Source organism: Macrobrachium nipponense, chromosome 1, assembly GCF_015104395.2.
Source record: "Macrobrachium nipponense isolate FS-2020 chromosome 1, ASM1510439v2, whole genome shotgun sequence".
Taxonomy (NCBI): Eukaryota; Metazoa; Arthropoda; class Malacostraca; order Decapoda; family Palaemonidae; genus Macrobrachium; species Macrobrachium nipponense.
Genome location: NC_087200.1, coordinates 182,085,264 through 182,109,698, shown reverse-complemented (window position 1 = coordinate 182,109,698; position 24,435 = coordinate 182,085,264). Strand labels below are relative to the sequence as shown.

Sequence of the window (24,435 nt, the reverse complement as noted above, 5' to 3'; positions counted from 1 at the left end):
GTTCTAAAGGCTGACCATCTCCTCAGGTTAAGGGCCTTTACTTCCCCGTGGGGGCGTCAGCCAACCTCTATAGGTCTTACAGACGCCTATTATCATGTCCCGACGGCTCAGCACTCCCATCCATTCCTGGGCTTCAAACTAGTAAAAGAAGCTTATTCCTTCAAGGTGATGCCCTTTGGGCTGAATATAGCCCCCCAAGGGTTTTCAACCGGAACTGGCGGAGGTAGTGGTGCAGGAGCTAAGGTCTCAGGTTTTATTGGTAGTGGCGTACCTAAACGACTGGCTAATCTGGGAGATGGTCCAAAGACAGTTTAGGAAAGCCATGGACGGGGTCATATCTTTCCTGGAATATATAGGGTTCAAGATCAACAGGACCAAGTCCCGATTGGCCCCAGAATCCAAGTTTCCAGTGGCTAGGTTTCCATTGGGGCTTGGATTCACACAACCTTTCCATTCCATCAGGGAAGGGGATGCCCAAGGTAACAAGCCAATTCTTAAAATGCAAAAAAGGCTTCGAGAAGGAATCAGGAGACGATCCTAGGCTCGCTCCAATTTGCGTCAGTCACAGACGTTCTGTTGAAAGCCAAGCTCAAGGACATCAATCGAGTTTGACGTTCAAGGCCAAGGAGCCAAGTCGTGACAAGTTCGGCCGGGTACCTCTGATTCCCAAGGAACGTCTACGTCCATGGGCAATAGCCAAGAGTTACAGTTGGCAGTTCCCTCCCCCGTCCTACTGATGCATACAGTCGCATCACTATCAGGTTGGGGAGGTTATTCACAGCACGACAAGGTTGAGGGAACTTGGTCACCTCAGTTCCAAAAGCTTCACATCAACATCCTGGAAGCTATGGCAGTGTTTCTGACCTTAAAGAAGCTCCGTCCTCCGGAGGAGACTCATATCAGATTGGCTCTCGACAGTGCAGTAGTGATACATGGTATAACAGAGGTAGTCCAAGTCAAGTCATGTGAACCACAGGGTGATAGCAATTTTTTCTCTAACTGACAAGAACACCTGGCATCTATCGGCTACCCATCTGGCAGGAGTCCACAATATAGTAGCAGACGCATTGTCCCGGTCAGTCCCCCTGGAGCCAGAATGGTCACTGGACCAGGAACCCCTTTCGAGAGGGTTTGTAGGAGAGTACCGGGTCTGAAAGTAGATATGTTACGCTACAGGGGCAAACCACAAGCTGCCTTGTTACGTAGCCCAAAGTATGGACCCTCTAGCATACGCTACGGACGCCCTGAGTATAGATTGGAACCAGTGGAGGGAGGTTTATTTATTCCCTCCAGTGAACCCTCTCCTGAAGGTGTTGCACAAGTTGAAATCCTTCAAAGGTCAGGTGGCTCTCATAGCTCCTTACTGGCCCAAGAACAATTGGTCTCCTTCTCCTAGAACTAGGTCTTCATCCTCACCCTCCCCCGGGCTTGAGGCTGACGCAACAAGTTCAAACGGTGACTGTGTTCGATTCCTCAGGTCTTCACAAAACCCTATCTTTATGGATTTCATGAAGTTTGCAGGTAGGAGGGTAGGGGACATTGATCCACAGAACATTCTGTTCTTGGAGTCAGACAAAAGAGAATCTACACTTCGCCAGTATGATTCAGCAGTTAAACAATTGCCTACATTTCTCAGGAAATCAATGTCAAAGTAATGACAATGAACGTGACTATAACATTCTTCAGGCCTTTATTCGAACAAGGCTTGGCAGTTGCCACAATAACAACCACTAAGTCAGCTCCGAAAAAGATTTTCTTCTCGGGTTTGGTATAAATCTAACTGAGTCCTTATTTCACCTCAATCCCAAGGGCTTGTGCACGCCTGCGGCCCATTCAAAGGCCGTCGTCAGTGTCATGGTTCTTAACGATGGTCTCAGGTTAGACTCTAAAACAGACAACTTCAAATGTGATTGCCAAACCCTTTTGCGTAAGGCACTGTTTTTTATTAAGTCTGGCTTCAGGTGCCAGAACATCGGAGATGTCATCTTTATCTAGTGGCCAAGGGCATATAGGAATTCCTTCCCTCGGGTTGGTTTAACGTGTTGCTTTCACCAAATAATTATTTTTTTTATGGCTAAGAATGAGAACCCTTTGGTAAGCGATCCCCTGGAAGGTTGTTCCGCTTCCGCAACATCCATCTTTATGTACTGTTAAAACCCCTAAGGACTATTTATCTAGCACATCTACCTTTTCCGAAGGCCCCCCCCCTCCTTTTCATGTGGGGCGGTGGTGGTACCATATCCCTAAAGGGCATTACGCAGCAGTTTTTTGTATTTTACCAAGGAAGTCCAGCCCATGGGTCCTTTCCCAAAGCGCGTGCTATTCGGGCGCTATAACAACTTCTGTAAATTTCTTCAAATATATGAACTTTGATGATGCTGAAGAAATATACTGGTCGGCAGTCGCACTGGGTTTTCCAAAGCTTTACCTTAAGTCCTTGGAGGATCTTAAATATCAGGCAATAGCTGTAGGGAGGTCAGTGTCTCCTTGCAAACATCAATATAGTATTGTCCTTGTGTCATATGAATATTTTCCATTATGCCAGTTTTATTAACATCCTACCTATCGCAGCAAATCTCTTTGCTATTTCACTTGGTCTATGGTGTTAGTTTATACAATTTAATATTCTGTTTTCATTTCAGAGTGATGTAGCTTGGTGTTTCTCTGGTACAATTTCACGGGAGCGACACGGCTGAGCCCAGAAAAGGGATTTTGACGTAGGAAAAAATCTATTTCGGTGGGCGAGGAAGCCGTGGTCGCCCAGTGAAATCCCCCCCTGGTTTTTTTCCCTCCCCTTGCAGTGCACCAAGCTTCATTGCTATCGATTAAGTATGACGTCACAGCCGCCTTCAAACGGGGTAGCTAGGTGTGACCTATGGGTCGGCTCCCCGTATTTAGGGTCCTTTTGATGAGGAAAGGCTAATTGGAGGGGTTGCTGTGGTAGTGTTTAACACTAGCCCCAGTTTTATAACCGACACCTTTTATATAGGTGAGCGAGTCAGAGGCTTCTGACATGTTCCAATTTTACTGCAGTTCTCTGGTATTATAGCAATATTTTACTAGAAATAGTGCTAAAGCAGACATATTTCACTGGCGACACAGCTTCCCGTCGCCCAGAATGATTTTTCCTACGTCAAATCCCCTTTTTTTTTGTTTGTGGAAATGTCAGGTTTTTAACAGTAGTACATAACTTGGATTTTTCTAACTATACAAACCTGAGGTCTTTACATAGGAATATGCTCAGCACAGCTGGAAATGGTTGTTTAATTTTTAAACAAGGTGGTTAGGGAGTTAACTCCTGGATACCAGGTGGGAGTCCTGCCCATCCAATCAGAAAGCATTCACTTTGCCTTTTGGCCCAGACTAAGGGGTGGCATGAGGTGGGCCTAAAACTGTAAAGACCTCAGAGGTTTGCTCACCTACTATTTGTGGATTTTTCCATGACATATACAGCACACACATTATTAATGGGAAATTAGCCTATTAGCAGTATTTTTCATAGAGAAATTAACTAATTGCCATACTTTCATAATTTTCATGACTAAAGCATTTTTTGTTATAAGACTATCAAAATACTCAGCTATAAGCATTTTTAGTGACTCTTTTTGGTGCTTGAACTATCAAAATGGGCAGTTATAAGCGATTTTAAAAGGGTTCCAAGTATTCGCAGATTTTAGTTATTTGTGGGGGGTCATGGTTGACATCCCCATGAATACTGGGGTCAACTGTATTTACGATAAATACAAATTACAGTAGTACCTCGAGATACGAAATTAATCCGTTCCGAGGCGCCCTTCGTATCGAGTTTTTCGTATCTTGGACCACATTTTACATGTAAAATGGCTAATCCGTTCCAAGCCCTCCAAAAACACCCCAGTAAATTTCATAATAAAGCTAAATTGACCTATAAACAATGAAATTCTACAACAATTTGGACCATTCAATACGTAACTTAATAATTAAAATGCAAAACCTCTAAATAAAGTGTATATTAGTGTACAAGAAATATTATTACTGTAACGTAAAATGTCGAAGCTTACCTTTCGAGTGAGGCTATCTCCGAAAGTGGCGGGAGAGGAGGAGGAGGACAAACGGCAGATACGTACACTTAACTTTATGAAACACATAAAAAAATGTCAGAAAAACAAACTAAACTTTACAAAACACATTAACAAAACTGTAACACTTTACAAAAAACTTAAAATAAAATTTATTTTGTCTTTTTTTTATTTTTAAATTTCTTTTTACTTTTTTATACTTTACGTAATTTCAATTTCTTCACCACCGAATGGATGCCAGTCCGTTTACGGAATTTTTCGAATCACCCATGAGAAGCCTTGAACTCTGGGGTTGCCGTTGATGTCCCCTCTCCGCCGTCGTCTTCGGTTTGGGCAATCAAATCGCCGAAAATAGCGCTGGCCTTCTGGCAGATTGCCGTCTCGGTTATCATATCGCCATCGATTTCTTTGTCCTCGATCCATACAAGAAGCAGCCTTTCCATTTCATTATGCACATGGCTCCTCTTGTTGGACAAAATAGTCACGCCCTTGGAAGGTGTAGCTGCTTTGATGGCTTCCTTCTGCTTAAGGATGGTGCCTATCGTCGACGGATTTCGGCCGTATTCCTTAGCGATCACACTCAACCGCAAGCCAGCTTCATATTTTTTTTATTATCTCCATTTTTGTCTCCATAGAAAGCATTCTCTTCTTTCTGTGAACTTCAGCAACTTTCTTTGGACCCATGACTAATATGTATGTACTGTACGTAATTACGTTACGTATGTAGTACGTATACTAATTAGGTTCTCACAACACGATAAAGTAGCACAACGAAATCACTAACGAATTTACGATACTAAACGAAATCGTTGGACCGAACGAATGCCGCATGCGTAGGATAAAGCTTCGGGTGCAAAGTGGCCGAGCGAAGGTACGCCAGCACGTAAGATGCATGATGGGAGGGATGCCGTCTAATAGGAGAGGATCTCATGGCTTGGCTAGCATCAGGAACCAATGGGAGAGCAAGAGGATGGTGGCGAGTCTACTAGAACTAAGATGGCGGTGCGCGGCGCGAGTTTCAAAATTGTTATCGGGCGAATCTCGGACTTTCAGAAGCCTTTCGTATCTTGAAAACTTTTCGTATGTAGAGCAGTAAAATTTTTCGTGTCAGCTTTCGTATCTCGAGTTTTTCGTAAGTTGAGCCTTTCGTATCTCGAGGTACCACTGTACTTAAAAAATTTGTCATTTGTTTCTATGCAATATACAAACCATCAGTCTTTACATAGGAAGACTTACTTCTTGGTGGAATGGATCCGAGTAAGCTTTTGAACTGACTGGTAGTTTGCTGCGCCTGGGTCTTCTTCCCAGCCAAGTAGATCAAGGAAGAGAAGCATGCCTCTGACATGCTGAACGGAGTATGGGAACTGCATCTTCAGCAGTCAGACCTCTGGGCCTTTTCAAATGAATGGATGTAAAACAACATTAGTATTAAAAAAGGGGCTAGGTTGAACCTTGAATGTCAGAAACAGTAAAGCAATGTAGTATAAGGTTTCATTTATTGTCAGGTACTCTCTCCCCTTGTCAGAGAGAGGATTGCTTCAATACATATACCTAAAATTAGTATCTATAGAATAGAATGGGTATTCAATGTGACATTCACCTGCATTGACGCCAGTTCCAGCATGTGACGGCCTGGTAACTTATCCTCTGCCTGCAGGGAGAGGAAGGTTGAGGAAAGAGAAGGGAGTCAGGAAGGGGAGTCCAGTCACTCACATATGTACACTCTCTTCCACAACCATACACCCTGGGTGAGATGCTCTTTGTCCTCTTAGAGGAGCCAAGTAAGTCTTGCTACTCAACTTGTTGAGCAACCACCAAAGGACCCAATGAAAAAGTGTCCTGGACTTGTGGGCAATGTCCCGAAGGTGGAGGGAGTTGAAGGTGGTCTGGTGCGACCACACCCTTGCCTTCAGTACCTGAGAAAACAACAGACTCTTCCTAAATTCGAGGGACAGAGCAATACCTCTGACTTCGTGGGCCTTTGCCTGGAATGGACTGGTGTTCTCCTCGCTTGAAGCAGAGCAAGCTAGTTTGATCCCCTCACAAAGCCAGAAAGAGAACAGTGTTCTTTGACACCTCTTTCTTGGTTGAGCCAATACTAAGAAAGATTCATCCACTCTCGGGCCTGGGATGTCTAGTCCTCTTGACGCAGTACTACAGCACCCTAACTGAACAGAGTAGCATCTTGTCTGGATCATTGGCAATAAAGTCCTCTAGTATGGGGATCATGATGGACTCGAATTGGGCAACAGGAACTGACGGATTCTGAGTCTTTGCTATGAAATCTAGGATGAAATTGAGTATAACTGATCCTCATCTCCTGTGTTTCGCATCAAAAGGAAAGACCATCAAGTTTACCTACTCTCTTCGCTGATGCCAGAGCAAGCAAGAAGATGTCTAGATGGTCAGATCCCTGTCTGAAGACTATCGTAGAGGCTCATATGGTACATGAGTCAGGCTCCCTCCTCAGAACAAGAGTCACATCCCACTCAGGAGGGCCCAAGTTCCCTGGAAGGGCAAGGCCTTTTGAAGCTCTTCATCAGGGAAATCTCCAGTGATGAGATATCTACACCTTTCAAGTGTAAGACTAGGCTAGCCCGAGGTAGCCATAAGCCATTTACAGCTCATACGAGAGGAGCTTCTCTCAGCAAAGAAAAGACGAGGAAGTCTGCTACCTGATGAAAAGTAGCTCTGACCAGAGGGAGACCCCATCTACAACAACAATAACAGAAGACGTCCCATTCCCCTGGTACACAGCTGCAGAGGACTGTTGCAGGTATCCAGACATCCCTGCTGCTGTGCGGCAAGAAAATACTCTCGCTTGCAAGAGATGCTGGATAGTCTCCAGCCGTGCAGTGAAAGACACTTCACTGACTGGTGGTAGCATCCTACATGTATTTAAATCAGAAGGCTGTGCCGGGGAGGGGGGGAGGGGACTCTAAGTGCCTTGTGGCATACACCTTGAGCATATCAGGACAGGTGGTGGGAATGGAGTGGTCATTACTCAATTTGAGTGGCCAACAGACCTCAGGTTGCGGCTGGAGCCTACATTTGATCTGTTTGCGACATCAAGGAACTAAAGTTTACCCCTTTATTGCTCTCCAGTCCCAGATAAAAATGCTGTCATGTAGGATACCTTCCAACATCATTGTGACAATCTAGACATTTATGTATTCCCTCCTTTCAGCCAAATCAGGAGAGTGATCAACAGGTGCTTCACTCCACAAAGGGCTTCGGGTAATATTAGTAGGCCCCAATGTGGCCTCAAGCAGAATGGTACACGGATCTACTACATCTTCTCATAGACATCCCAAGACTTCTACCGGTAACTCTAGGGTCACTTCAACTTCACGGCTGGAGGCTATCAAGTAACTCCTTGGAAAGAAGGGCTTTTCTATAAAAGTTGCAACAGTTATCGCCAGCTCAGTTTGAGAACAATCCCTCAATCTTTACAAAGGAAAATGGTGAGTCTTCCTGGGTTGGTGCAGTAAGCGGATTTTACATCCCCTCAAGACTAGTACTGTCAAGAACGTAGCAGAATTTCTTCTCTTTCTAAGAAATGAGAAAAACCTATTAGTTACAGCTGTGAAAGGTTATGGGTCTGCTCTTTCAAAGGTTTTTAGAGCAAGATATATAGACCTCTTATTGTCTTGGGAGATTTCAGATAAGATGAAGAATTTTGAGAAACATTGCCTTCCTCGAAGTTTGAAACCTCCTGATTGGGAAATCACCAAGATGTTAACATCTTTAACTAAATGTCCTTATGAGCCCATTAGAACTGCCTCAGATTCTATTCCCTCTCTTAAGGACTTCGTGGATGATGACCAAGAGATGCTCCTATGTCTGGTGCATGCTGTAAGGACCTACTTAAAGTGTATGGCTATCCTTAGACCTACACAATGCAGACTTTTCATAAGCACAGGTCATGCTAAAGAGGAGGATTTCAAGGAACACAAATCTCTTTCTGGCTAAGGGGAGTCATTAGAAGAGTTTACTTCTCTTACGAGAATGTTTCTACAACCCCTGTATAGATTACAGCTCATGACGTCTGGTGTATTGGCCCTTCGGTGGCATTTAAGAAGAATTATGTGGTTCACTAAATCCTACGAACTGGGGTTTGGAACAGACAAACCACATTCATTTCCTTTTGTTTGAAAGATGTCACCCATAAATCCCTCAACACTTTCAATTTCCATTTGTTGAACAAACTAGCTCTCAAGATTCCTTGCTTGATTGGAATTCAATGGAATAAATATGACTGCCAGGTACATTCCCATGAAGAAAAACATCGTGGCAGACACCTTGAGCTGGTTAGGACAGGTGGTGGGAACGGAGTGGTCATTAATCCAACTGGTGGCGAATGGACTTCTCCAGTTGTGGCCAGGCCCCACACTGGATCTATTTGCGACATCAAAGACCACACTTAACCCCATTTACTACTTTTCAGTTCCAGACAAAAATACTGTCATGTAGGACACCTTCCAACATCAGTGGGACAATCTCGACATTTAAGTATTCCCTTCTTTCAGCCAAACCAGGAGAGTGATCGACAGGTGTTTCATTTCACGAGGGCTTTGCATGACATTAATAGCTCCTAAAGAGATGAAATTCTCTTCTGTCAGTAGCTCAGAAAAATGCGTGTTCTGATATTTAGTCCTCTTTATGGAATAGCCCTTTGTCAGATATTTCAGCCAAGACTTGCTTGAACAGGCGATCTCTGACAGGAGAGGGAATGCTGATTTTTTTGTACCATCCTCCCCAACTAGACCTCCTCCAAAAAGACAACCCTTCCCTTTCAGTAGAAGGAACAGTCCTAGAGCCGCCGCTCAATTCTTTCGCCATTTTTTTTTCGTGAGATGAGCCCTCAATCCAAGATCAGACAAAGAAAAGAAGGACATCAACAATTCCATTTCCCCGCACCATCTTGGTTTGGGAAGCTCAGGCCAGGACCCCAAAAAGGTTCCACCAGATTAGGAAAACAAGCAGGAGAAAATTAGCTACAAATTATCAAAATATTACTAATGCCAATTTACCATCTGTATAAGAACATGGCATGAAGAAATCTGACCGGAACGTAAACATTCCAGCACTATCTGGTGGGACACAGGTGATTACAGAGACAGTCTTAGAAGGTCAGCCAATTGTATTTTGATTTTTTAAAATGCCGATCGCACATAACAGAGCGAAGATAAACCTAACTTTAAAAGTTTGTAAGATTAATTAAAAAAAAAAAAAAAATTTATACACTTGAAGCAAAAATTGAATTACATAATATTGTTTGGTCCCATAGGACCATAAGATATAAAAAATATTGTCTCATATAAGCCTTTTAAAACCTACTAACGTGTTATTTAAATGAAATTTAAAAGAAAAACTAAATACTTTCAGTGATTTATGTCAATGTCATTAACCTCTCCTTAGCAAATCCAAACTTTAAACCTTTGTATTCCTTAAATGTTTGTACCGTGTACTGTACTGCTTTTAATTTTTTGTAAAACAGTCTTTTTGTAATTCTGTTTTCTTTTCTACGTAATTTGTTTAAGAACGCCTCAGAGTAAAGGCAAAAGATCTTGCTTCACTTTCATCATGGCCATAAGCACTTTGCTGAAGTGTCTTATGTTTTCAACCAAATATCCAAAAAATTATACATCATCTACAATAAAAATAAGTACTAGAACTTGTTGAAAATTTATCATTTCAACGCTACATAACCTAAAACATTACATATAAATAATGATACTGTACTTGTCATCAATTCAAACACATGAATGACATACCTGCAACACTGCATACAAGATACCAAACTTGGATTTTCACAAGCTGTATCAGTGAAGAGATTTGATGACACTTGAGCATATTCTTCATTACCCTCTGGAAAGTCACCATTACCTGTGGTAAGATTAGTAGAAAGTAGATTCAATCAGGTAAAAATATCTTTATCATAAAACAAGATTTTATATATACTTGCCCAGTAGTAACTACTTATAAGCTACGTGTTTCTACTCGACAGCAGCTTAAATTTTGAAAACTAATGGTAGCGATAGTCTTTTGTTTATGTAAGTGATTAGCCCTCCCACTTTTGGGGTAAGAGAGGAACAACTACAAACCAGAGACCAATTATGTTTATGCCCTAAGCCCTAATACATGTGAGGGGAGGCAGGTGGAATTTGTTCATAATCACTGGGTAAGATATAAAATCTCATTTTATTACAAAAATATCATTCTTATAAAAGTAACTTATCCAGTAATTACTTAGCTGGATCCATATTAACTGGAGGAGGGATTCAAGGACGAAAAATATCTCAAACCAATGAAGTAATTTAATGTAGTAATTTTAATATGTAAGAGAACTGGAAAAATGGGCTAGCATTTACACAAATGCTTGTTGTTCCTTACCTGTTGAGAGAGCAGCTGCAGGTAGATACTGCCTTTGGATGGCACTCATCTCAACATAGTAGCAGCACAGTGGTATAGCCAGGATCTCCTCTACTGTAGTGGGTGCTATGCAGCAAAGGAGAGCTCCGAACACTAACAAAGTACAGTGGTCCCCCTGTATTCGTGAGGAATGCGTTCCAGACAACCCCCCCCCCCCCCCCCCCCCCCCCCGTAAAGAGTTAGAACCCGCAAATAGTTGGAATATCTATAAAAATGCTTAAAACCTCCTATTTTGTTAGTTAAAATTCAAGAAAAACCCACTAAAAATTTTGATACCTGGTTTTTTTAAGTTTTATCACAAAAAGTGCATTTTATGATGAAACTGATTAAAAAAAAAAAGGAATTTGGAGATATTTCTCAAGGAAAAATACAGCCAACAGGTGAATTTTCCGGGAATAATGCGAGGAAATGTTCCAGAGAGAAATCCGTGAATGCATGAGTTGGCGAATATGGGGTCTGCTGTATTCATGTTCTTGTGACAATGGAATTAACCAACCTTTAACAACATATACAAGATTGCCCCTGCCCAGGGCACAGTACAAACACAAAATCAGATGCAAACTATTCACCTACACTAACATTAAATTAAGACAAAAAATATACTACTACCACTAACACTAAGATCTGGTGGGCACCCCTAGTAAATTGTAGCCCCCAGGCTCCTCAAGGACTCAACACCCTAGACAAGGCAAAGAGAAAAATTCAAGAAGGAATGCTTTCTACACTTCCTCACGAAACACCTCACCAGCAATGGACAATGATCCTAGTGTACTGCACGTTTCATAAACAGTCTCTACATCACGTAAATAATGCATTGCAATTATCGATCTGCATTTCCAGTACGTGCCCTGTAAAATAGACGCAAGGTAGAGATTACATTTGAATGCTACCGATGTAGTGACTAATGTCATGCAGTCAGACCCTTAATATCAACATGACATCCTCCCCAATCTAAGAGTGAACCTCTATTAAATCTCTCAAAACGAATAAAATTGCATTCTTGGATAAAGCTCTTGAAGGGTTTTATACAAAGCATCATAAATTACTTGTCGGACCTCTTATCTTGTCTGTTCTATTAACCCTCTTACGGCGATTGGACGTATTAAACGTCAAAATAAATTGTCTCCCGGGTGCCGATTGGACGTATTAAACGTCGACATAAAAAAGTTTATTAAAATTTTTGCGGAAAAATACTTATAGGCCTACAAGGCAAAAACTTTTGAATCACGCGCCTTGGGGGATGCTGGGAGCTCACGGATCAAGGCGTTGTTTTGTTTACAGTCGTTACGCAGGCATGCAAGCGCGAATTTCTTTCTTATCATACTAAAAAGTATCAGTGACACATCTCAGAAATTATTTCATCACTTTGACATAATTTTTGCACCATTTTAAATTAGCCGTAACATGGAGTATTATATATGAAAATGTGCGCAATTTCATGTAGATTACAACAACAAAAAAATACTCATGATTGTAGCTTTTATTAGTTTTGAAATATTTTCATATAAATAACGATAAGTGCCAAAATTTCAAACTTCGATCAACTTTGACTCTACCGAAATGGTCAAAAAATGCAATTGTAAGCTAAAACTCTTATATCCTAGTAATATTCAATCATTTACCTTCATTTTGCAACTAATTGGAAGTCTCTAGCACAATATTTTGATTTATGGTGAGTTTATTAAAAAAAAAAAAAAAAACATTTTCCTTACGTCCGTGCGGTAACTCTTACGAAAAAATCAGAAATTTTTTTGTGCGATTGTCGTAATGTTTGCACCATTCTAAATTAGCTGTTACATAAATTTTTATATATGAGAATGTGCGCAATTTCATGTAAAATACAACAAAAAATGATTGAAGGTTCTAGCTTTTCTCATTTTCGAAATATTTGCATATAAATCACAATAAATAGAAAAAAAAACCACGTTCAGTCAACTTTGACTACCGAAATAGTTGAAAAACGCAATTGTAAGCTAAAACTCTTACAGTATAGTAATATTCAGTCATTTATCTTCATTTTGAAATAAATTCGAAGTCTCTAGCACAATATTTATATTTATGGTAAATTTTTAAAAATAACTTTCCTTCCCTCTGCATGCGAATTCTCCGCCGCAAATCTCCGAAATGTGTACGTCGCATTCTCGTTATATTTGCTCAGTTTCATATTAGGTGTTTCATAGAGTTTTATATATAAAAATGTGAGCAATTTCATGTAGAATACAACAAAAAATAATTGAAGGTTGTAGCTTTTCTCATTTTCGAAATATTCGCATATAAAAAAATTTATATAAAAATTTTGACATTCGGTCAACTTTAACTCGTCCGAAATGGTCAAAATCTGCAATTGTAAGCTAAAACACTTACAGTATAGTAACATTCAATCATTTATCTTAATTTTGAAACAAATTGGAAGTCTCTAGAACAATATTTAGATTTATGGTGAATTTTTGAAAAAAAAAAAAATTTTAACATCCGCGCGTTACGAATTCATGCATCATTTTGTGATAATATTTTCTCTTGTGTTGCTTTGATCGTCTTACAATGTGTTACATACCAAAATGATCGCAATTTAGTGTACAAAACAACGAAAAAAATTAACCGTTTTGCTCACAGCGCGATTTGAATACAATTATATATGAAATTTTGTTTTCATGCTATCATATATTGCATTATTTATATATGATAATGATATTTTTTTATTTCTGATGGTTGCATATTAAACTTCACGCAATGACGAAAAAAGGGGCCAAAAATGAACTCTTAATCTTGAAAACTAAGCGAGCTGTGATTTTTTGAACAAAATATTTTTTCCGCTTCGGCGCTCACTCCGAGACCCCCTCGGCATACGGGAGACGATTTTTATTATACCCCTTCGGCGTAAGAGGGTTAAGATAATATCTGAGAGCTCTCACTGGGCATAGAGCTCTCTCATCATCTTCTGTCTACAGAATGTCTGTAAAACTTTTAATGGTAAACAACCAAGGCCAGGGGCATATTGGGTTTTCATTTTTAGCTAAAAAGTCAAGATAAAGAGAGCAAACTGCATCTCTGTTAGATAAACCAATCCTTTTATCCATTGTGTGGAGCTCACTCACTCTCTTAGCCATAGCCAGAGCCACTAAAAACGTTCATCTAGTATTGTCTCTCAGCGAAGATGAGTGGATTGGTTCAAAGTGCGCACTCTCTATCCACTTTAGCCACTTAAGCACTACATCTAAGTTCTAAGGGCATGAGTCTTTCTTGATAACTTTAAAATTCTTGAAAGATTTTACTACGTCAGAGATATCACAATCTTCAGAAATGTTACACCTCTATGTCTAAACACTGACCGGAGCATTGCCCTATAGCCCTTAATAGTAGATATTGCAAGGCCTTTTGACAATCTTAAATATAACAAAAAATGCACAACTTTCACTGAAGTCGTTTTAGAAGAGATGTGTCGTTTACGCCAGTCTAAAAACAGACCATTTTGGCTGGTAGACTCTGTCCTTTGAATTATGTCTGCATTTAGTGATGACATTCACTGCTTCTCTAGAGAACCCTTTTGCTCGGACAAGTTTGACAATAGTTAAAACCCTGTCAGGGCCAAAGTGAATAACCCTTGATGGAATCTCCTGTAGTGGGGTTGTCTGAGCAGACTTAGAATCATAGGAAGGAGTCTTGGAAAGTCCACTAACAGACTGAGAAGCTCCGGGAACCATTCCTTTTTTGGCCAGAATGGTGCCACCAGGGTCATCCTGATATTTTGATGGGACTGGAATTTCCATAAGACTTCACTTATCATCCCGAACGGGGGAAATGCATAGAGATCCAGGTTGGCCCAATTCACCATCATCGCATCTATCTCCCTAAGCCAGTGGATCTTGAACTGGGAAACATTATAGAGGCAGACGATTGTTCCTGGATGTTCCAAACAGGTCCAAAATCAGTCTTCCCCACAAGTTCTACAGTTTGGAGTATACCCGACTGTCCAGTGTCCATTCTGGGGGAAGAACTTGATTTTGATAACTAAAATTGTCTGCTATCACGTCATGTTTCCCCTGAATGAAGAGAGTCATCAACATGGTATTGCTTCTGTCTACCCAAAGAAGCAGTTCCCTTGTTGGTTTGTACAGTGAAAATGAATGAGTTCCCCCTTGAAGTCTGAAATAAGTCAAAGCCGTAGTGTTGTCCTAGAAAATCACTACGTTTTTGTTGCGGACTTCATTCGAGAAGTGCTGTAAGCCCAGACAAATTGCTCTCAATTCCTCTATGTTGATGCAACCACACACCCACCACTTCTCTTCCCTCCAGAAGAGTTCCCCAACCTAGATCTGATACATCTGAAAAGAACTCTTAGGTCAGGGTTCACAACAAAGAGCGATTTTCCTTCCAGAAGTATGTCAACAGAGTTCCACCTCCTCAGGTCTTCTTTTATCTTCTCTGTTATAAAAAAAATACAGAGACCTTGGTTTGTTTTCTGATCCCAATTGATTCTTAGGAAGAATTGCAGTGATCTCAAGTGCAACCTTCCCAACCTCACAAACTAATCTAGAGAGGCTAGCATCCCCAGCAGACTCATCTACTGAGTGGCTGAGCAGGTTGGGAGAGACAAATAAATTCACTTTCTTTAAGCCATCCTACACTCTTCTGGGGAATGGAAAAACCTGAAAAAATGAAAAAGTTTTAAAAATAATTTGTATTTTTCATAGCTAACAAACCTGAGGTCTTAACAATAGGATAATTTTCAAGGGCCTAACTGGAACCGGTTAAACAATCAGAGATTGTAAAGCAAGGAATCTGTGAAATCTCGCAATGCGTGTGCATATTGGGTGAAAGCCATTCAAAGACCGCGTACCCCACGCCATCACATTAATCCTTCCCAACCCAGGATGTCATAAGATGACAGAGGGGCAGCTAGAGTTGGGCAGTAAAACATTAATATCTCAGGTTTGTTAGCTACGAAAAATACAAAATGTTTTAAAACGTTTGTCATTTGTTCATACGCAAAACAAACCTTTGGTCTTAACAATAGGATAGACTTATACTTGGTGGGAGGTACAGGCATTCTAAACTGGCTAAGGGATAACCCACCAGCCCACCTCCAAGAAGAAATATATACAGGAGGTGGACCAATGCCCATGAGAAGATAGATAAACCAATATCCAACAAGTCAGCCAACTGGGTTTTACACAATGATTTATGAGCAGATTCATTGCATTAGGGAACCAAAGAAAAATTCTTACTGTTCGATAACAAACCAAATAAACCAAAGATTCATTATCACTCCTCACTCCCCCATGCTAGGGAGCAGTGTATTTGCTACTGAATAGAGGGTTTGATTACAGTAGTGCCTCAGGATACGAAATTAATCTGTTCCGAAGCGGCCTTCGTAACGTGATTTTTTCGTATCTTGAACTATGTTTTACAAGTAAATTGCCTAATTCGTTCCAAGCCCTACAAAAACACCAAAGTAAATTTTATAATAAAGCTAAATTGACCAATAAACAATGAGATACAACAATTTGGACCATTCAATACCTAACATAACCTTTATTGTAGTACGTACCTGTAAATAAAGTGTATTAGTGTACATGGTACAAGAAATAATTTACGTAAGTACATATGTAGTAAAATGTGGAACCTTACCTTTTGAGTGAGGCGATCTCCGAAAGTGGAGACAGAGGAGGAGGACAAATGGCAGAAAACATGAACACTTAACTTTGCGAAACATTAAAAAATGGCAGAAAACATTAACACTAAACTTAACGAAATACACTAACAAATGGCAGAAAACATTAACACTTGATTATCTCCATCTTTGTTCTCCATACAAAGCATCCTCTTCTTTCCGTGAACTTAGGCAACATCCTTGGGACCCATGGCTACTAAAGTAAGTAATTAAGTTCACACACAACACGATAAAGTAACTTACAGTACAATGAAAGCGAAATCACCAACACGAATTTACTTTAACAAACAAAATACGTATATGTGAACGAACGAATTCCAGTGTTTACGATAACGCTGCAGCAAAAAATAGTCAAGGAACGCCTTTACATAGAGGCAGGATGCTGGCCAATAAGAGAGCAGGATCTTATGGTAGTGACTAGCATCAGGAACCAACGGGAGAGCGGGAGGATGGTGGCAAGTCTACTCAGTTGGTGGCGCGCGAGTTTTAAAATTGTTCTCGGTGGTCCGGGCGAATCTCGGACTTTACCCTTTCGCAACCTGAATTATTTTCGTATACAGACGCAAAAAAATCTTTGTCTTTGCTTTCGTAACTTGGATTTTCCGTGGGTAGAATCTTTCGTATGTCGAGGTTCCACTGCATTTGATAACACAGAGCAAACAAAACTACCAGTATGACTACCTTACTCACCTGTATCAGACCAGTCCAGTGAATGACGTGTCTATTCCTTAACCCGCCCATAGGAAGAGGAAAGGAATAAGAGAAAGAAAAAGACCAGCCAACTCACTCATTCTCTCTTCCACACAACCATCTTAGGTAAGATACACATTTGCCAGGTGAGAGGCAACGATGAGTTACACAATCTGTTGGGCAGCCACCACAGGACCTAAGGAAAAGGAGTCCATAGACCTGTGGACAACATCCTTAGGATAAAAAGAGGTGAACGTTGACTGACATAACCAAGTACCAGCATTCAGAACTATGAACAGCAAAATTTTTCTTGAATGCCAGCAAGGAGCTAATACCTCTGATGTCATGTGTTCTAGCTGCACAGACTCGGTGACAGAACCATTAAGAGACAAATACGCCTGCCTGATAGCCTCACGTATCCAGAAAGAGATTGTATTCCTGGAAACCTCTTTCTTAGAATGCCCTGTGCTAACAAAAAGTCTATGACACCCTGGTCTGAGATGTCGCGTCCTCTTAAGATAGCAATGCAGGGCCCTGACAGGACTTATAAGAGCTCCTGAGAATCACCGCCCACAAAGTCATCCAAAGATGGAATGGATAAGGAAGCAAATCTGTCATCTTGTACCAAGGGATTCTGGGTCTTAGCCACGAATTTCGGGACAAATTCGAAGTTCACTGATCCCCAACACCTGGTGTGTTCCACATTATAGCTCAGGCCAAGTAGCTCCCCTACTCTCTTTGAAGGAGCCAAGACCAGGAGGAAAACCATCTTGAGCGTCAAGTTCCTGTCTGATGAACGACGTAAAGGCTCATAGGGAGCTTTAGTGAAACTCCGTAGGACCAAGAAAACATAAAAAGTTGGAGGTCTAAGCTCTCTTGGGGAACAGGACTGCTCAAAGCCTTCGAACAACAGGGAGAGTTCCCAGGATGAAGAGATGTCAACACTTCTAAGATGTAACACTAAACTCAGGGCTGCTCTGTAGCCCATAATAGCAGAGATGGATAAGCCTTTCTCATCCCTGAGGAAGACTAAAAAGTCTGCTGTGCGCTGAACAGAGGTTTTGAGTAGAGAGAAACCCTGTCTACGACACCAATCAAAGTAGATTCCCTATTTACCTTGGTAAACTGCATAGGGAGATTTCGTGCGATTGCTAGGCATATGCCCTGCTGATTTTTGAGAAAAGCCTCTCGCTTGGAGGAGATACTTGATAGTCTCCATACCGTGAAGAGGCAGGGATTCTACTGACTGGTGAAATCTCTCTATGTGTGGCTGGCAAAGAAGATGCCGCCAAGGGGGAATCTCCCTCAGAACCTCCGACGACAACGACAGCAGATCCGGAAACCATTCCGCCTGCAGCCACAGGAGAGCCACCAATGTCATCTTGAGATTTTGCGAACTCATCATCCTGTTCAGCACTAGCAGATCAAACAAAACAAGAGGAAGGCATACACTTCCAGATTGTTCCACGGATGTTGAAAAGAGTCCTCTGCTAACGCCAGAGGATCCGGAACCACTTAACAATAAGCTCCCAACCTCTTGTTGAACTGGGTTGTAAAGAGATCCAGCATAGGCCTCTCCCAACCTGGAAAAGCCTGTCTGCTATGACCTGATGTAGGGACCACTCTGTGCCTAGAACTTGGTCCGATGACTTAGGTTGTCTGTGATCACATTCCTTTTGCCTAGGATATACCTGGCTGAGAGCTCCACCGAACTGTTAACCGCCCATTGGTGAATCAACTGTCAAAGCATGGAGTTGACGTGAAACCAGACCCCTTGCTTGTTCACATAAGCGACCATCATGGTGTTGTCCGACATGAGAACTACAGAATGACCCTCTACCTTCTGGAATCCCTTCAGACCAAGAAAGGCTTCCTTCAACTCCAACACGTTAAAGTGTGGCAGCTTGTCCTCCAGACCCCAAACACCTGAAGTAATGAGGCCACCTAAATGAGTGCCCCAACCTGCGAGGGAGGTATCTGAAAACAGAAGAAAGTCCAGAGGCAGAGAATGCAGAGAAACATCTTCCAGAAGATTCTCATCATCTAACCACCAACAAAGATCTTCCCTCACCTCTAGGGACAGGTGAACCCTTAGCAGAGGGGAGTCCCCCACCAGAGACCAGAAGTCCCTCAGTTTCTACTGCAGAGACCGAAGATGAAGTAGCCCACAAGGGACCAGCTTCTACAGAGAAGATACAATCCCCAGAACAACCTGCCACTGATGAGCTGACTGATCTGGCTGTGACAGGAAAGTGCAAACCACTTTCTGCAACTTCTCCAACCTCTGGTCCAACGGAAAAACCCTTGGCACTACTGTATCGATGACCATACCTCGATAAAGAATTCTCTGACCAGGGATAAGATTCGATTTCTCCAGGTTCACCATAATGCCAAGTCCCAGACAAGACTGAAGTAGACGATCCCTGTCTTGCAGCAGTTTCTCCTTGGAACCCGCTAAGACCAATCAGTTGTCGAGGTACCTCAGCAGACGGATCCCTTGAGAATGAGCCCAAGTCGAGAAGAGGGAGAGGACTCTTGTGAACACCTGAGGGGACGTGGTCAACCTGAAGCATAAGACCTTGAACGGGAACACTTTCTCTCCAAGAGAGAAGTGGAGGAACTTCCTGGACAATGGATGCATAGGGATTTGGAATTATGTGTCCTTTAGATCTATCGACAGTATGAAGTCGTTGTCCCTCACTGCAGCCAACACCAATCGTAGGGTCTCCATCTTGAGCCTCATCTTCCTGACAAAATGATTCACGGTGGATAGATCAATCACTGGTCTCTAACTCCTGATGCTTTCAGCACCAAGAAGATGTGACTGTAAAACCCTGGAGACGGACACACGACTTCCTCTATTGCACCCCTGTCCAGCATTTTCTGCACCTCCCGGAGAGCTAACAACTTCGGAGAATTGGGGGCATAAATTTGCCTGAACAAAGGTCTGGCCGAGAGTGGGGAGAGAAGTCGAACAGTAGTAGATATCCCACCCGAAGAACATCTACTACCCACTTCTCTACGCCGTAACTCTGCCACTTGGCCCACTGGCCAGCCAGGCAACCCCCTAACCATAGCAAATGACAGGGAGAGGCGCCCAACCTATCGATGACCTCCCCTGCCTCTACCTCTTGAGCCCCTCCTTGGCTTGTAAATGGGGCTGAAAGGGATGATGTTTGTCAGACTTAGTCTGAGAAGATTGAGAGGGCCTAACCAAAGCCAAACTCCTAGCCAACTTATTACAGGATGTTCCTTGCATTTGTTGTTGTGCTGGAGGGGGAAGAGGAGGTCAACAAGAACGAGACTCCAACTTGGAGACAGCTTGATGCACCAACTTGTCCTTCGTGTCAGCCTGGCGGTGGTATATCGCGTCCTCCAGCTCAGTCCGTGGAAACAGGAACTGAGAATCCAACAAATCCCCATTCCTGAGTGCCAACAAGGACTAAGGGTCAATTGATCTCACCATTTTGGACAGTGCTGCGTCTCTTCTGATCAGCAGAAGATTAACCCACAAAATGACACTAAGATGAACTACATACGAAAACGCCTTGCCCGTAGGCTGCAAAAAAACTGGCAAGGGAAGATGCACTCACCAACCCTCCTGCAGATCTGTCAGAAGCAATCTTGGCTATGGCCGTCGACCACAAGTCCAACCATGACACTCTGAAACATGGAGGCTGCTGTAGACTTCATAGCCAAAGCATCCTGCGGTGACAAGGACGGGGCCACCGACCTAACTAGCTCCAATGTCAACCCTGGCTTGAGACGTATGACGTCTGGGTTAAGATGTCGAGGTATCAAACAGACAGAGTTGGTAGCACAATATTTCCTGTGCCTCATGAGAGGAGGAGGAAGCAACTAGGAAGAACCCCTTGACCAAAGAGATCCGTCCCGGTCTGACACCAAGGCATTCATCTTCTGCAAGACCGACTGAACATGTTCCGAAAGGGGAAGCTGAAAAGAGGACTTAGGATCTCGAGTAGCCCCAAGTAAGGCTTCCAAGTAAGTAGGAGTAATAGCAGACCGAGCTTGAGCCCTACACTCCAGGTTGTTGAACCCACAAATGACCTCAACAACCTCAGCAAAGTAAGACAAAAACTCCTGCGTTTCTCCCTCCTGCTCTGGCAATGGAGACCAATGACGTGAAGAAGAGGCAGGCTTATCCAGATCACCTTCATCCTGCAACAACACCAAAGAAGATCCTCAAGAAATACCAGCTTTCTGCAATCCAACTGTAGGCGACAAATCATCAACCAAAGACTCAGCAACCAAGGGACCGGTGCACCAACCAGTAAAGACACCAGAGACCTGTCCTGACTGGAGCCGTGCACCGACTTCCGTGATGAACCAAGCACAACACCAGGAACACCAGCCTGAACACACAACAGAAGGCTCACGTACATGTTCACGGATGTGTTCACGTACACAGCGGTGTGAAGCAGACACATGTCTGTGCAATGGAGATGTATTTTGAACTCTAGATAAAGAGCAAGAACCTCTGGAGGTGAATCACGAACAGCAATATCGGGAGATGAAGAAAAACGCCTCCGAATCTGGAACAAAAGAAACAGATCAAACAGCCTCCTCCCTCCCGGGAAGCAAATTAATACCTAAGGAAGAGGGGACAACATCACTCAATAAATCAGCCTGAGGACCTCCCAATATTTCCAACGATGAATCAATGGAAGAAAAGGAAGGAGACACAGGTACACAAACACTAGCATCTACTACATGAATCCACAAGGCCAGAGAAGTCCCCCTGGGAGGAGGCAGAAACTTCCAAGGAAGGAGCTTCCCTGGTTACATAGAAATGACTGACAACGCTTCTTTATGAGGAAAGAAGGAAGGAAGGCAAAAGATGCTTCACCTTGTTCCCTCTTAGCAGAAAGCCACTCATCCATGCATCGAAGAACCTTCCTAGCTGCAGAGAAGAGGACTAACTTACGAAACGGTCCGGAAAATAATCCAAAAGAAACCTCATTAAAGAAGTGCACGCTGACGGAGGTTGAGATGAGTCCTGCTCTAAATCCTGCTCATGCTCTTCATTCTCTTAAGACACAGGTGACAGAGCCAGCTCTTCCTTCTTTGACGACAGCTTCTTACCCTTAAAGAAGGCTAAAAACTCTTCAAAGTGCTATTGAAAAGGAGCCAAAGTAGGATCCTCCTGCTGGGATTGATCCGAGCAAACAGTTGATGAAGACTTACATTGTGATGTAGAAGCAGGCTCCAAACTCACTGTCGATTCGACTGAAAATGGACTGACCATTTTAGTCTACACCAACACCAGTTGCTCCTCAGTTGAGTCGCGAGTCAAAACAGTATGATTACAAGGCATGTGAGGACTGGAAACTGTATCTCTAGATCTCTTGACAGAAATAGGGGACTCATCTACTGTCGATGACATTTTAAAAGGGCGAGAGGCCATGGAACCACCCCAGCGACACGAATCCGGAGAAGACGAACCACTGGAGTCCAACAACAACTGCACACTAAAAGACGCCTTTCCAGCTGTGTTCAGTCGAAACCTGATACGACACATCAGGATCTACGGAGGGAGCGACTGCCTGTGGGCAAGCCCCGCCAGTCTCCCATGTCTTCTCTCCGAGGTGGGGGAGCAGGACAGTTACCTTTGTCTAGGAGAACTGGAAGGATGGACAGCCACTCCCTCAGATTGCACAGCATTAGCACTATCGCCAGGTACTTTCACTTCATTTTCCTCTATTAACGATTTCATAGAGGAAACCTAACTCCATCATGGTATTGGCCAAATACTCTAACTTCCTCTCGAAACTTTGATTTGAGGCTGGTAATGGTATCGGATATAGCAACACGGGAAGCTGACAAAGTAGTAGGATGTGAAGGGGTCAGAGGACTGAGAATAGGGGTGATTTCCAAGACTAGGAGAAGAAGCAAAAGTAGAGGTCTCCGCCAATACAGGGGAGGGCAAAGGAGCTACATTAGCCTTACTATCAGCTCTAAGGGCTGCCTTCCTCTTCCTTTCTTGAATCACTTTCTTTCTTATTATGGGAAATACCCAGTTTCCACTTTCCACTTCTACTCATCCCAATCCTGACATACAGAGCATCTAGTTCCCTCAAACACTCCTGACCCCTACAATTAATACATCTAGAGTGAGGATCATATACTCCCTTTACTAACCTAGTTTAGCAGTCATCTGCACAAAATCTAATTCCAGATGTGCTTGAATCAGACATATTCAGGCAAAAAAGGCAGCAAAATAAACAAAACAAAAAAAGGAAACAAAAAGAAACTAAGCTAATTTGAAAAAACAGCAACCACAACAAAATTGTGTGTCAGCAATATCCAGTAAAGCCAAAAATAACAATTAAATGATGACGAACAACTACCGATGTTACCCGGGAGCCGGCAGACATCCAATTGAGGGGTGCAATGTCGTCATAACTGTTTACTGGAAGTGGTCGGTAACTGGTTACCTACATTAGTGAAAGTTTGAATTTTGGTCTGCTGCGGCAGGAATCCTACAGATGAATAATTGCCTGGTAAAAGCCTGAATAAATTATTATTATCAATAGGGGTTAGTTTTTCCAGACCTCTGAGTCTCAAGTAGACTCTTCTCGGGCTGGTTCTCAGGGATCAATCCTGAGAACGGGAAAAAAAAAAAAAAAAAAAAAAAAAATTAAGACTTTATTTGAGAAACCCATCTTATTAAAAAAATTTATGATTTTATTAATTGAAAAATCCCTGCTTTCAGCAAGAATATTTTTCATTTCCAAACTCCGCAGATAAATAGATCTTTGCTGGGTCCAATTTGGGCACTCATCAAGCAAATGCTGTACTGTCATGGGTGTTTGACATCTGTTACATTTCACTGGGTCAGCATGTGGTGTTGACATCAAGTGACCATGTGAGAATCTTGTGTGTCCTATACGTGGCCTTGCTAGGATCACCTCTTTTGATCTTTCCTCCTGTGAGGATGTCCTCCATGCATAGACTTCAGTTTTTATGTTTTTAAGTTTATTTGTTGTTGGCACCGAGGCCCATTCTTCTTTCCAATCCTGGTAAATCAATGTTTTAACAGATTTTACCCAGTCCGACACTGGGGCATATGAAATTGTTGGAGGGATAGTGCAGGCTAATTTGGCAGCAGAGTCTGCATATTCATTTCCTTTTATTCCCACGTGTGCTGGGATCCAACATATTTCCATTGATATTCCTGATTGGAGGAGTTGATGAATTTTTATTTGAATTTCCTGTACTATTTGGTTTCCTGGTTTATACTGTCTTATTGCATCTATAGCGCTACGTGAGTCACTGAAAATAACAGAGACACTTGCTTTTGCCTCAGATATCATATCTAGAGCCATCTGTATGGCTGTGACTTCAGCAGTAAATACTGATGATATTGAAGGTAGGCTTTTTTTAATTAACATATTTTTCGAATATGCAGATGCTCCTACTCCAACATTATTTTTGGAGCCGTCTGTATATACCATAAATTTGTTGCCTTTTCTTCTAATGTGCTCCAAAGCATGTTGGCGGTACATTTCCGTACTTGTCATTTGCTTTTTGATTAGGTAAGACAGGGAGGTACATATCTTT

At 42.3% G+C, this 24,435-nt stretch overlaps 1 protein-coding gene across 3 annotated transcripts in view; it reads right to left on the bottom strand.

Annotated features, from left to right (window-relative positions):
* LOC135219892 (uncharacterized) overlaps positions 1-24,435 on the bottom strand; it is a 173,183-nt gene that overhangs the window by 113,801 nt on the left and 34,947 nt on the right. For all 3 annotated transcript variants that reach the window (XM_064257049.1, XM_064257051.1, XM_064257050.1), the window contains exon 4: positions 9,836-9,947. In XM_064257049.1, coding sequence (XP_064113119.1) covers positions 9,836-9,947 — 112 coding nt within the window. The remainder of the gene's footprint in view (positions 1-9,835; positions 9,948-24,435) is intronic.